At 51.7% G+C, this 15,024-nt stretch overlaps 1 protein-coding gene across 5 annotated transcripts in view; it reads right to left on the bottom strand.

Annotated features, from left to right (window-relative positions):
- The window catches only part of LOC119399672 (uncharacterized), a 36,707-nt gene extending 28,970 nt beyond the window's left edge, over positions 1-7,737 (bottom strand). The window contains exon 1 of one of the 5 annotated variants that reach the window (XR_007416902.1): positions 7,582-7,737. Coding sequence is in view for 1 of the 5 variants with exons in the window: in XM_049417810.1 (XP_049273767.1) it covers positions 6,985-7,084 (100 nt within the window). In the remaining 4 variants the exon portion in view is untranslated. Of the gene's footprint in view, positions 1-6,984; positions 7,100-7,581 lie in introns of those variants that run through there. The other 4 variants (XR_007416901.1, XR_007416900.1, XM_037666494.2 and 1 more) reach the window with 4 other exon arrangements.
- Between the last annotated feature and the right edge of the window lie 7,287 nt (positions 7,738-15,024).

Raw genomic sequence — 15,024 nt, 5'->3', positions numbered from 1 at the left:
TCGGCGCTTCATCCGAAACTTCGCGACTATCGTATCACCGCTGACGAAGCTCCTTGGAAGTAACGGGCCCCTCAATTCGTGGTCGCCAGAGTGCGACGACGCATTCGCAAAGCTCCGTCGTTTGTTGACTTCTCCTCCCATTCTACGCCACTACGACCCTACGGCCCCTACAGAGGTACACACGGACGCCAGCGGTGTTGGCCTCGGCGCTGTCCTTGCGCAGCGCAAACCTGGGTTCCCAGAATATGTCGTCGCATATGCAAGTCGTACGCTTACTAAAGCCGAAACCAACTACACCGTCACGGAGAAAGAATGCCTGGCAATCATTTGAGCCCTTACAATGTTCCGACCTTATTTTTATGGTCGCCCATTTGATGTCGTCACCGACCATCATGCACTGTGCTGGTTGTCTTCATTGAAGGATCCCTCAGGCCGTCTTGCCCGTTGGGCACTTCGCCTGCAAGACTACGACATCCGCGTGCTGTACCGCAACGGACGTCAGCATGCTGACGCCGACGCCCTGTCGCGCTCTCCCTTGCCTGACGACAATGCCCACAACTCAGCGTCTCACTTTGTCGTTTCTTCCATCGATATTCACACCATCGCTACCGAGCAGCGCAAGGATCAATGAAATGCCTCACTGATAGACTTGCTGACTGATTCATCGGCCACACCATCCACTCGCTTGTTGCGTCGTCAAGCCCACCATTTCGCCGTTCGCGACGACCTGCTCCACCGACGCAATTACAACGGCGACGGCCGCCAGTGGCTTCTAGTAATACCCCGCAGTCTGCGTTATGATGTATGCGAGTCGTTCCACTCTGACCCGCAGTGTGCACACTCTGGGGTATCGAAAACCTACCACCGCATTCGCCAACGTTACTTTTGGCGAGGAATGTACCGCTAAGTGGAGAAGTTCGTTCGCTCCTGCATCGATTGTCAGCGCCGCAAAACTTCAACGCACCTGTCGCCGGCAGGTCTGCAACCTTTACCTTGCCCTGACCGACCGCTTGGGCGCGTTGGCATCGATTTATATGGGCCACTTCCCCTGACGTCCGCTGGTAACCGCTGGGCCATCGTCGCTGTAGACCACCTCACGCGATACGCTGAAACTGCTGCACTCCCTGCGGCTACAGCGAGCGATGTGGCCTCCTTCCAGCTCCACCGATTCATGCTGCGTCACGGTCCACCCCAGGAGCTGCTCAGTGATCGAGGCTGTGTCTTCTTGTCGGAAGTCGTCGAAGCCATTCTTAAAGAGTGCAACGTTGTTCACCGCAAAACTACTGCTTACCACCCGCAGACGAGTGGCCTCACCGAACGCTTCAACCGCACGCTAGGCGACATGCTCTCGATGTACGTCGCCGCCAACCACACGAATTGGGATGTCATTCTGCCCTTCGTCACGTACGCCTACAATACCGCTCCTCAGAGCACTACTGGTTTCTCACCATTTTTCTTATTGTATGGCAGGCACCCGTCGCACACCATCGACACAATCCTTCCCTACAAGCCGGATTGATCTGAATGTGTGCCTATTTCTGCCACAGCCAGACTTGCTGAGGAGTGTCGCGAGCTCTCCAAGACCTTTACTACGCATAACCAAGAGCGGCAGAAAAGCATTCGCGGTGACACCACCAGTTCTGTGCCCACGTTCCTTCCTGGAGCGCTCGTATGGCTCTCGGTCCCAACCACTGTACCTGACCTCTCTTCCAAAGTACTCCCCAAATATGAAGGCCCCTACCGTGTCGTCGACCGCACATCCCCGGTCAACTACCTGATCGAACCCATCGAGCCATCTTCGGACATGCGCCGTCGAGGGCGCGACATTGTCAACGTGGCGCGCCTGAAGCTCTACCATGACCCGCTCATAGTGACAAGCTGCTAGGTCACCAGGCGGCTCCCTTTTCGTAGCCGGTGTAATTGTAGGGAAGCGTTCCTACTCAGTAATGGGTTGTCCTCTCGAGTGCCTTCCAGTGGGTCGTTCTCTTCACTTAGAGCACGCTCCTCGTGCAGAGAGTCGGCCCCGCTTTGACTGTCGCTGCCGTGCGCCGTCGCTGACTGCCCGTTAATAAACGTCTTGACAATATATATATATATATATATATATTGTGATGAGGTTTATTGGTGTAATGAAGTCGCGACGAAAAGGGATCGTACGCTGACACAGTGCAAGGCTGGCAAAACGGCGGCACAGGCTCTCGCGCAATCAGAACGCGGGTCGTTTCTCGTCCTCCTTCACAGGCGCATACTCGGTCGTGCGTCTGCTCCACTACAATACCCCTGGGGTGAAGCGTAGCCATCCTGGCGACTCAGAGAGTACGTAAAATGAGGGGGTCGTAGTAGGGCTTGAGACGGTCGACGTGTACGGTCTCGCGTCCTCGACAGCGCAAATCTGGCGATTGTGTGAGGGGCTCGACGAGGTAGTTCACCGGCGAGGTGGCACGAATGATACGGTAGGGACCATGGTACCGCGCCAGAAGTTTAGAGGAAAGGCCAGGGACGTACCCAAAGCCAAACAAGGGAGCCAGGAGAAAACGTAGGGGCTGGGTGATGAACGTCGTCATGTCGCGTCTTTTGTCGACCTTGTGCTTCACCTGTCAGGGAACGAGCCAACTGACGGCAGTCTTCGGCGTATCTGGCGACTTCGGAAACTGGAGTGCACTCAGAGGCATCAGGTCGGTACGGGAGTACGGTGTCCAGTGGGTGGGAAGGTTCGCGGCCGTACAAGAGAAAGAACGGGGAAAAGCCGGTAGTCGCTTGCGTCGCGCTGTTGTAAGCGAACGTAACAAAAGGTAGTACAGTGTCCCAGTTGGTATGGTCTGAGGATGTATACATCCTCAACATGTCGCCGAGTGTGCGGTTGAACCGTTCGGTGAAACCATTTGTCTGTGGATGGTAGGCGGTGGATTTCCGGTGAATGATGTCGCATTCAGCGAGGAGGGCTTGGATGACCTCCGACAGGAACACGCGACCCCTATCACTGAGTAGTTCCCGCGGAGCACCGTGGCGTAGAATGAAGCTGCGAAGAATGAAGAGTGCAACTTCACGGGCGGTCGCTGTCGGGAGAGCTGCAGTCTCAGCGTAGCGCGTCAGGTGATCGACGCCGACAACAATCCACCGGTTTCCAGAGCCACTATACGGGAGGGGGCCGTAGAGGTCGATACCCACGCGGTCAAATGGGCGAGCCGGGCACGGGAGCGGCTGCAACGTGCCAGTAAGGTGTCGCGGAGGTGTCTTGCTTTGTTGGCATGTAGGGCAAGACTGAACGTATTTCTGCACAAAGCGATACATTCCTCGCCAGTAATATCGCTGACGCAGCCTTTCGTAGGTTTTCAGGGCGCCGTTGTGAGCACTTTGGGGATCCGCGTGGAAATTCAAGCAGATGTCAGAGCGCATATGGCTAGGGACAGCAAGGAGCCACTTCCGACCATCTGGCATGTAGTTGCGGCGGTACAGAATGTTGTCTCGCACGGAAAAGTGGACTGCTTGACGGCGTAGCGCTCTCGTCGAAGGGACAGCAGACGGATCGGTAAGGTAGTCGAGCAACAAGGCAAGGTGTGGGTCTTTACGCTGCTCCGAAAGCATGTCATTGGTGCTGAGTGGTGACAAGGTGGTAACGTGGGGTGACAGAGAAGCCACATCTGGTGTTATTGGCGAGCGGGAGAGTGCATCAGCATCCGCATGCTTGCGGCCGGAACGATATACGACACGAATATCGTATTCCTGCAACCGAAGTGCCCAACGGCCTAGGCGTCCCGACGGGTCTTTCAAGGTGGAAAGCCAACATAGGGCGTGGTGGTCTGTAACCACGTCGAAAGGACGGCCGTAAAGATACGGGCGAAACTTCGTCAATGCCCAGATGATCGCCAAGCACTCCTTCTCTGTCACGGAATAGTTTAATTCAGCCTTCTTTAGAGCACGACTTGCATAAGCGACAACGTATTCACCTTGGGTGCCTTTGCGTTGTGCCAAAACAGCGCCAAGACCGACGCCACTTGCATCGGTGTGCATTTCTGTGGGAGCAGTGGGGTCGTAGTGACGAAGGATAGGTTGTGAGGTCAACAGGCGGCGCAACTGGCGAAATGCGTCATCACATGCAGGTGACCATGCAGATATACCTTTGCTGGTGGCAAGCAGACTCGTCAATGGTGCGATGATGGACGCGAAGTTACGCACGAAGCGGCGAAAATAGGAGCAGAGGCCGACAAAACTTCTGAGGGCTTTCATCGATGTGGGCTTTGGGAATTCGGAGACAGCTCGAAGCTTATCGGGATCCGGAAGAACGCCGTCTTTGGAGATGACATGTCTCAAGATGGTTAGCTTCCGTGCTGCGAAGTGGCACTTCTTAGTGTTAAGTTGTAGGCCCGCAGAAGTTAGGCACGTGAGAATTTCGTGCAGACGAGCAAGGTGTGTCGGGAAATCTGGTGAGAAGACTACTATGTCGTCCAGGTAACACAAGCAAGTCTTCCACTTGCGGCCGCGAAGGATGGTATCGATCATGCGCTCAAATGTTGCAGGCGCGCTGCAGAGCCCAAATGGCATGACGTTGAACTCATATAGGCAATCGGGCGTTATAAAGGCTGTTTTAGGGCGATCACACTCAGCCATTGGCACCTGCCGATACCCAGAACGCAGATCCAAGGATGTAAAGTACTCGGCGCCTTGCAAACAGTCAAGAGCATCGTCTATTCGCGGTAGCGGGTAGACGTCCTTTTTTGTAATCTTGTTTAAGCGGCGATAGTCGCCGCAAAATCGAATGGTGCCATCTTTTTTCTTGACCAATACCACAGGTAACGACCAAGGACTTTGAGAAGGCTGTATGACTCCACGTTGAAGCATGTCATCCACTTGCTCCGTAATGACGCGGCGCGCTTCGGCGGAAACGCGGTAAGGCCGCTGTCGCAGGGGCGAGTGGGAGCCGGTGTCGATAGTATGACTGATAGTCGTGGTGCGGCCTAACAAAGGTTGTTGAAAGTCGAAAGTAGAGATAAACTTGTCAAGGAGAGCAACAAGTTGGCGGCGATGAGAGGGGGAGAGGTTTTCGTCAATGGCGTTGTCGAACGCTGACGAACTTGATGGCTGAGATACAGGAGTGATTGAGGCAGTGTAACAACATGTGGTGTCATCGGGAAGATCAAGATCATCGATGTGGTCAACAGGTTGTACAGATCCTAAAGTTTCACCACGGAGTAAGGCAATGGGGTAGGTGCAGTGGTTTGTAACCAGCATTATGGTTGACCCAGAGGCAATTGTGAGTACGGCAAATGGGAGAACGATGCCCTTGCGTTCAGTAAACACTGGAGATGGCGTAAACACTACCGTGGCGTCAGGTTCAGAAGTACACGAAAGGGTAATAGGGACTGAAGCTTCCGGAGGCAAGGTGGTGTCGGTATCAATGATGAGTTTGCAGGGACGAGGACGGTCGGGCGATGACAAATTACATGTTGGCACAAGGGACACTTCCGCACGGGAACAATCGATGATAGCTTCATGACGTGAAAGGAAATCCCAACCCAGGATGAGGTCATGAGAGCAAGATGGCAGAACAAAAAATTCGACGATGTACATAATGTCTCGGATGACGACGCGCGCCGTACACACAGCTGAGGGATGAATGCGTGCGCGCTAGCCGTGGACAGCACCATGCCAGAGAGAGATGTTGTCACTTTCTTGAGTCTCCTACAAAAGTTCGCGTTCATCACAGAAACGGCGGCCCCGGTATCTACAAGCGCTAGTGCGGCGACTCCCTCAACAACGACATCAATAACGTTGTGCGGCGAAAATGGAGGACTTGAGAATTGCGCACAAGTTGCAGTTCTTGCCTCCGGAACTGCACTGATTAGTTTCCCTCACCGGAAGGTGGTCGACGACGCATAGGCGATGGCGACCGGCGACGAGGAGAAGGGAAACGAACACTTTCTGAGCGGCGATCCGAGTTGGAGTGCCTCTGTTCAGACGCTGATGTGGTGACATGTTGCGGCACGTAGGTAGGATTTCCGAAGGATGTGTACGCAGGTGTGGGACGGCGGCGGCAGACGCGCGCAATATGGCCAGCAACGCCACACGCGAAGCAGATAGGGCGGTTGTCATGAGTGCGCCACGCGTCTGATTGACGGAAGAAGTGTGGTGGGGGCCTGTAAACTGGAGGCGAGGCGCGATGGGTTGGTGCCGATAAGGGGCTTGGATGCGGTGGGGGCCGCGCGACCACAGCTGCGTAGCTGAGAGGTGGAGATGGAGCAGGCGGTGCGTAGCCGGCACTCGAGAGGGGGGATGGCATGGACGTGCACGGGTAAGACCCCGGAACTGCAGGGAGGGCCCCACAAATTTCGGTGCGTATGGCCTGCTGCAGTGTCGGGGGCAGGCTTGCGGTGGGCGCGTCGCTATGAGGCAGCAGGGAGAGCTGTCGGGCCACTTCCTCTCTGATAAAGTCCTTGATCTGGTCTGTAAGGGTGCCCTGGCAAACGTTGCCGTTTGCTACTGCGAAGGCCGAGATCGAATCTGGTGGTGGGAGACTTTGCCGGGCGATGGACCGCTGACGGCGCAATTCGTCAAAGCTCTGGCACAGGCCTACGAGCACTGCCACAGTGGTTGGGCTTTTCGCCAGCAACGTCTGGAATGCACCATCTTCGATGCCCTTGAGGATGTGTCTGATCTTCTCGTCTTCCGGCATAGATGGGTTAACCCGCCTGCAGAGGTCCAGCACGTCCTCAATGTAACTGGGAAATGTCTCGCCAGGCTGCTGTGCTCGGTGGCGGAGACGCTGGTCAGCGCGAAGCTTGCGCACCTCTGGTCGGCCAAATGCTTCGGTGACGAGAGTCTTGAAGGCGGACCAGTCGGCGATGGCGGATTCGCGGTTGGTGAACCAAAGTTTAGCGACGTCAGCCAAGTAAAAGATAACGTAGCCGAGCTTAGAGTCGTCATCCCACTTGTTGCTAGCGCTCACGCGTTCGTACAAGGAGAGCCAGTCTTCGACGTCGTGCTCACCACTTCCGCTGAAGATGGGCGGGTCTCGTTGACGGGTAGAGCCGGGGCATGGGGTCGGGACAGCCGGTGGTGCTGGCTGGGCAGTGACTGCGTCAGTCATGTTGTCCGGTGGTCGCTCGGCCAACTTGCGAGAGCGGAGCTCCAGGTCTGGTTGGGAATCTCAGCAACCTCCACCAAATGTGATGAGGTTTACTGGTGTAATGAAGTCGCGACGAAAAGGGATCGTACGCTGACACAGTGCAAGGCTGGCAAAACGGCGGCACAGGCTCTCGCGCAATCAGAACGCGGGTCGTTTCTCGTCCTCCTTCACAGGCGCATACTCGGTCGTGCGTCTGCTCCACTACAATATATATATATATATATATATATATATATATATATATATATATATATATATATATATATATATATATATATATATATATATATATATATATATATATATATGATTGAAAACTGCAATCCGTTGCTTCCACAGTATCTGCGTAGACATAAAAAAGTTATCGCATAAATTTGTATGAATTTTGCCTTTAAGCTCACGTTTTATACGGAATCAAAAATAAAAGGTGAAATAGTCGCCAAAGCACACAAACTCACAGCTAGGCTTGTTTGCTGTAACTCTGCTGTTGAGGCCCGTCGTGCAGCTGTTGGAGGAGTGCTTAGTGTGATTGGTTCTAGAGAAAATGTGCCGCTTCGCTCTTTCGCGCTCAATTCGTGCGAAAATCAGTGATGAAGTCTACGACCTCCTCATTGAATATATATACAAGGGATGGTAGTCAACGCTTTCAAATACTTTCTTTATTTGGCGCTCCACAGCTTGACATTTCCAGAATAGCCGATATTTTGCTGGATAACCGTCGCATTATAAAGCTTATACGCATGCCCGAACGCAAGAAATAAAGAGCAAATCTATAGTGACACTCTCGAGCCCAAAGCACTGCTTTGAAATTTTACGCACTTCCGAGTGTAGCGAGTGCATGCGTGCAAATGCCATAGATGCGTATGCACGTGAGGGAAGAGATACGCTTACAGAAGTGGATAAAAAAAACCCTAGCGATACCATTGTATAGTTCTCTGGAGACCCCAGTGCAGATAGCAAATTTATGGAATAGCATTTATAAACGGGTACATCTTTAACGAAATGCCAAGTGCGAAACGTCTCTCGTGCTTGAAGATGGTTCTGGCTGATATTTACATCTGAACTTGCGGTCAATGCCACCGGCCACACAAATTCCTCGAAGCCGTCTCTTCCACTGTATTGAAAATTAAGAGGTCTGACCTTTTCCTCAAGCACACGTCATTAGGTTCAGCCTCGCAGATATTCACTGTGAAATATCATTAGCATTATAATAAACGTCAAGCATCACGTCAGTCTTGTAACTACAGGGAATGCATCTCTGCACATACCAATCACACCCTTGCGTGGAAGGGCGTGACACCCATCGTTCCAAATGATAGTCGTTTAGGTTGTATTCAGTACGAACACATTCTATACGTAAATACAGCCGCCAGCGATTTGGATAGTGGATATAAGTACTGGTACCGAAGGCTAGCAGTTAATGGAAGAGATTAATACAGAGAAAGGTTGTTCGTTCATTCGTAATATACAGAAGGCGAATAATTATATGAACGTGTAAATGAACGCAAATGGCCGAATGTATTCATACGTTTCATATACCCACGATATTCTAATACGCAGGATTTCTGGGAAAATTTGCATTACTGAATGTACAATTGAAGCAGCGCACAAGCACATTTCCTTAAGTTACAATATGTGGGGAAATGCAAGAATATCTAATTTTGCGTGAGTCCAATCAGCGAGGGCTTATATATCAGCTACAGCCCATTACATCAACAAGGTATTGAAAAAATTGTGTTAATGAGTGCACAGTACGGCTGCTGTGGCGAAGACCAAAACTATCAAGCAACTGCTTTCATAATTCCTTATAGTCTGTGAGCGCTTCACGCAGCTATCGTATTTAGACCGCAGATGCTGTTGCAGTTATGAAGTAAGAGACAAGCAGCAGTCTCTAGATCACTTGGGTAGCTCACTCTGCATTGGGAACCACTGTGAACAGTAACTCACAGACAGTTATGATACGAAGGCCCAATGCAATTTCCATACCTACTGAACACTACCGCCACGTGTGATGAAAGAGTTGACGCTACCTTTATTACTCCCAAGACGCGACAGACCGACTGCACTAAAAGCACGAACCGCGATAATAATGATGCACTACATACAAAACTGCTCGGCATAATAAGTTATCACAGTTAGTCAATCTGAAGCGCTTGCCCCACAACTCTTATATCTCCCTAAGTGGTGAGCAGGGACGAACGGAAACACGGCTTCTGATCTTTTTGTTCTGTGTACAGCGTTTAGGGTGCCAATAAAAGGCTCCTGACGGCGTAAGAATTACGGAAATCAAGCACTGCCCGCTTCTTTTATTAAGCAATATGAGAGGTAACGTCTGATGTCACTAGGTGTGATTCACGCATAACAGTGCTTGCGACTGCGACGGGCAGACTGTTGGTGACGCATGGAATTACATCACCTAGAATAGAAACGAAAATCAATATTCACACGAAAAACACTTTGTTCAAAGAAGTCAAGCAATTTTCGGCTAGCTGCTGGGTGAGATCGGAAGAGACCTAGCATAAGAGTGGTGCAATGCGACATTGTCTGAAAGCACTGATTGGTGTGGAAAAGAAAATACTAAGAACAGCTGGCCCTCTCAGATTTATTTCATTGAAATTTTGATTAAAAGTAGGTTACTGTGCCGATGGGCATCATGAATTCGAATAACACTAGAGGTAAGGTATATTATTGAAATTTTGCTTGGCCGATAACGTTCTACTGGATTCACAGATCGCCACTTGTGCTCTCCTTACAGCGAGTCTATCTCCACTTGATAGCGACTATGTTGTATTTCCCCTTGCCCATGTCCTTCTCGCTCATCATTTTGGTGGTGCCACACCGTGGTCCCTGTAGCAAAATATTGTAAAGGCGCAGCTTTCCGCAATTTTTGAATTGGTAGCATACCAAAGGCTACTAAATATCACGCCCATTAACAACTGATTTGTCGCCGTCTCGCGTCGAGTGACCTTTATCTGCTGTATTCTCCGACGTCGTCGTAAACATAATCGCTCCGCATGTTACACTTATGGACGGCGACCATAACGCTTTATCACCAAATTCAGTCACAATTTTTTACAAATTTGTGCCTAATATCCGTCCTTTCATCCAGCTAACTATAACGAAACACTGCATTCGCACCAGTGAAGCCGACCGATATCCCGTTCGTGAGTAGCATCGGTCATTGCGCTCAAGCACCAAGCCAATCACACGGAGCTGGAGGTGAGACTCACTGAAGAAATTATTGAATTATCATGAACTACCGGCAGCTAATGACGTACACTAATGACGTACATCCCCGTACGCACGCATTGATGACGTCTCGATAGCTGTCATAGTCAAACTGCTGCTGACATATACCACAAGTTGCTGTTTTTACGCCCGATAGCCTATGTCAATTGCAGGCTCTAGATTCGGCTTGCGTAATGCCCGATCCATGTCTCCACCGCATCACGCACGGACCTTCTTGTAGCTTAAAGTGGTTCTTCTTCGTTTTGTTGCGTACGTGGCGTCCTCATTTGTGCGCTTTCTGCACAACGTTGCCGAAGTCGCGCGTCTTTTTAACAGAAGCCCAAAACGAGATGTCTTCTTAAGCGATCCTTAACAAATAATCGTGTTATCGAAGCTTATCCCTCTGGTGACAATTCGATGCATTCTGGCGCACTTCGGGCCTTCTGCAATATGGAAGTCTACACTGACCCTAGTGATCATTGACGTAATAATATTTCATTCTAACATCAGAGAGGATACGGGCAATAGAATTGAAACGCCATTCACTGACGTTTTTTACCGAATGCAATTGTCAAAGGGGCGGTCAAATTTCATGTTTATCTACATGAAAAATTATTTACCGTCGCTAAAATGCTTGATGCGTTCTGCTTCTTTTCGCCTTGTATAACCCCGCCACCTTCCTTGGTCGCAGGGAACTATGTTTTGAGGATAATTCGATCGTTAACAATTATTTACAAGATGGGTCGTTCCAACAAGACGCCATGTGGCCAAATCCAGATGCCGAAACTGGGCGCAATTTCACAAGAATGTAAATCGTGCTTGATTGTCTTTTACTTTTAAACTATTTGTAATCAGATTGTGGTCATTCCTCATGTGACGTGGACTCAAAAAGCAGTTTTGAGTTCACGTGCGGAAAGTTTTGAGTGCTTCAATATCGAGCATCTGTTTTAGTCAAACAAGCAGGAGCCATTAAAACAGAACTGCGTCAGCAATTGTGACCAAAACAACCAACAAAACCGTAATAAATCTCTTTCATTTGTAACTTAGTCGTCTCGCTATCGTGTTAATTCGCTCAAGAACTACTTTTTTTCTGGGCGAATCGGTACTTACGGAAGGGCATGACATTGTCACGTGGTCGTGACGTCGGCGAAGACAGGAGTCAGCACGTGCGAGATGAAACTGTTTATTTGGCCGAACTTGTGGCCGGGAAACTCAAAGTCAAAGTACAGCAATACGCTGATAGCGGCGAACAGAGCGTCGACCGTCGATCAACTGACAAGCAGTTAAGCGCGTCGGCTTTTATACATGCGCTATCGAACATTCCAGCGATATCGCTTTTGGCGGCGTTATCTCTCGACAACGTTGGAACATTCTCGTGCGGCGCGCAATCTTAACAGATTGTTCCAAAACAGAAGCTTCCTACACATCACGGCGAGGCCTGCGCAGCACGTTGCCCACAGTCATTGTGGGTGAAGCTTCAACTCATGAAATATAAGACTCGCGGCAATGCCCCCCTCTGAAAAAGCATCGTCCCGATGCTTAAAAAGAAAACATAAATCCATGCAATACTAAAGAAAACTAATAAGGAAAGCAAACATTAGAGTCCTCAGGTGCGCTAACGAGCATAGTACGGTTTAAGGCGCACCACATGCACGAGCTCGGGTCGAGCTCGGCGCCTCCGAGAGTTCGTGATGCCGTCGGGGACAACCTCGTAGTCCCTGTACCCTGTACGGTCCGAAGTATCGTCGAAGAAGCTTCTCGCTCAGTCCGCGTCGTCGTATTGGCGTCCATACTTAGACACGGTCGCCGGGCTGGTACTCGACGAAGCGCCATCGAAGATTGTAGCGACGGCTGTTGGTGTGCTGCTGGGTCTTGATGCGCAGGCGGGCGAGCTGACGAGCTTCTTCGGCACGTTGTAAGTAAGCGGCGGCGTCGACATTTTCTTCGTCGCTGACGTTGGGTAGCATGGCGTCGAGCGTCGTCGCCGGGCTCCTTCCGTAGACCAACTTGTACGACGTCATCTGCGTCGTTTCTTGGACGGCCGTGTTGTAAGCGAAGGTCACGTACGGAAGGACGGCGTCCCACGTCTTGTGCTCAACGTCGACGTACATGGCGAGCATGTCGGCGATGGTCTTATTTAGAGGTTCGGTGAGGCCATTGGTCTGCGGGTGGTAGGCGGTGGTGCGGCGGTGGCTCGTCTCGCTGTACTTCAAGATTGCCGGAGTTAGGTCCGCAGTAAAGGCGGTACCTCTGTCTGTGATAAGGACCTCTGGGGCGCCATGACGCAAGACGATGTTCTCCACGGAGAACTTGGCTACCTCGGCGGCACTGCCTTTGGGCAAGGCCTTTATCTCGGCGCAGCGGGTGGGGTAGTCAATCGCTACGACGATCCACTTGTTGCCGGAAGTCGACGTCGGGAACGGTCCCAGTAGGTCCATCCCGATTTGCTGGAACGGCCGGTGCGGTGGTTCGATTGGCTGCAGAAATCCCGCTGGCTTAGTCGGCGGTGTCTTCCGTCGCTGGCAATCTCGGCAAGTCTTGTAGTGGGCGACGTCGGCAGCAAGGCGTGGCCAGTAGTATTTTTCCTGTATTATGGCGAGCATGCGGGAAACACCGAGGTGTCCAGCCGTCGGGTCGTCCTGTAGGGCCTGGATGACCTCTGGTCGCAATGATGAGGGCACGACAAGAAGGTAGTCCGTTTGCAGTGGCGAGAAGTTCTTCAGGAGAACGCCGTTCCGTAAGAAAAACGACGGGAGTCCTCGCTTGAATACCTTCGGAACAACGGCGGTCTTGCACTCCAGGTACTCAGTAAGGCCCCCTAGTTCCGCGTCGGCTCGTTGCCTTTCGGCGAAGTCGTCGGCACTTATAGTTCCGAGGAAGCAGTCATCGGCGTCGTCTTGCGGCGGCGCGTCAACGGGGGCACGATAGAGGCAGTCGGCGTTAGAGTGTTTTCGTCCGGACTTGTACACGACGGTAATGTCGAATTCTTGAAGCCTCAGACTCCATCGTGCGAGACGACCTGAAGGGTCCTTCAAGTTAGCTAGCCAACATAAGGCGTGATGGTCAGTGACAACATTGAAGGGCCTGCCGTAGAGGTAGGGGCGAAACTGTGACGTAGCCCAGATGATGGCAAGGCATTCCCTTTCTGTTGTGGAATAGTTGGCTTCTGCCTTGGATAGTGACCGGCTAGCATAACTGATTAAACTTTCAAGCCCGTCAGTCTTTTGCACAAGGACGGCACCGAGTCCTACGCTGCTTGCGTCGGTGTGTATTTCCGTATCGACGCAATCGTCCAAATGCGCAAGTATGGGTGGCGTCTGCAGGCGTCTTTTAAGTTCCTCAAATGCTTGCACTTGCTCCGTTTCCCACATGAATTCCGCGTTAGTTTTCGTAAGAAGCGTGAGTGGTTCGGCGATGCGTGAAAAGTTTTTGACGAAGCGTCTGTAATAGGCGCATAAGCCGAGAAATCGGCGCACGGCCTTCTTGTCGGTGGGAGGCGCGAAATCGGCGATGGCAACTGTTTTCCGCGGGTCTGGGCGCACTCCAGACTTGCTGATCACATGACCCAAAAGCAATAGCTCGTTGTACGCGAATCGGAACTTTTCTGGCTTCAGGATCAGTCCAGAGGCCTTGATTACTTGATGTACTGCCTCAAGCCGCCGGAGATGCTTGTCGAAGGTCGAGGAAAACACGACGACGTCGTCCAAATACACAAGGCACATCTGCCACTTCAATCCGGCTAGCAAGGTGTCCATCACGCGCTGGAACGTCGCAGGTGCCGAGCAAAGGCCGAAAGGCATAACCTTGAACTCAAAGAGGCCGTCGGGTGTTATAAATGCGGTCTTTTCTCGGTCTCTTTCGTCTACTTCAATCTGCCAACGGCCGGTCTTGAGGTCCATCGACGAAAAGTACGTCGAGTTGTGTAGTCGATCCAGGTTGTCGTCTATCCGTGGGAGGGGGTACACGTCCTTCTTCGTGAATTTGTTCAGGCGCCGATAATCAACGCAGAAGCGCAGTGTCCCGTCCTTCTTCACTAACACCACGGGTGACGCCCACGGACTCTTGGACGGCTGGATGATGTTGTCGCGTAGCATCTCGTCGACTTGTTTCTTTATCGCGTCGCGCTCTCGAGTCGAAACTCTGTAGGGGCTCTGACAGAGGGGCCTCCCACTGTCCTCCGTTATAATTCGGTGTTTCGCCACCGGACTTTGTCGAATTCGTGATGACGACGAGAAGCAGTCCTTGTATTGCAAGAGCAGGGTTTTCAGCTGGTCTTACTTGACCTTCGGAAGGCTCCGGTTGACGTCGAAATCTGGTTCGGGACCTCGATTCGTTGAAGCAGGTTCGGCAGCATCACATCCCTAGAGCAATTTTGTAGGATTACAAAGCTCGCAGGATAAGTCCGGTTATTGATGGTGACTCTCTCCGTGCAGACACCAATCGGCGTTATCAGGTGGCCTCCAGCTGTCCGGATTTCGGGTCCACTCCAAGCGGTCTTTACTTTCTTCAGCTTGGTGGCGAACGGCCCACTGAAGACAGAATAGTCGGCTCCGGTGTCGACGAGAGCTGTGACGCTGTGGCCGTCGATAAGAAGGTCGAGGTCGCTAGTTCGTCGTCTCGCGTTGCAGTTAGGTCGTGGCGTGGGGTCACAGCTGCGTTGGTGTGTTCCGCTG

Source organism: Rhipicephalus sanguineus, chromosome 7 (genome assembly GCF_013339695.2).
Source record: "Rhipicephalus sanguineus isolate Rsan-2018 chromosome 7, BIME_Rsan_1.4, whole genome shotgun sequence".
Lineage (NCBI taxonomy): Eukaryota > Metazoa > Arthropoda > Arachnida > Ixodida > Ixodidae > Rhipicephalus > Rhipicephalus sanguineus.
The sequence above is the reverse complement of the archived record's forward strand: the minus strand, read 5'-3'. Positions and strand labels throughout refer to the sequence as shown.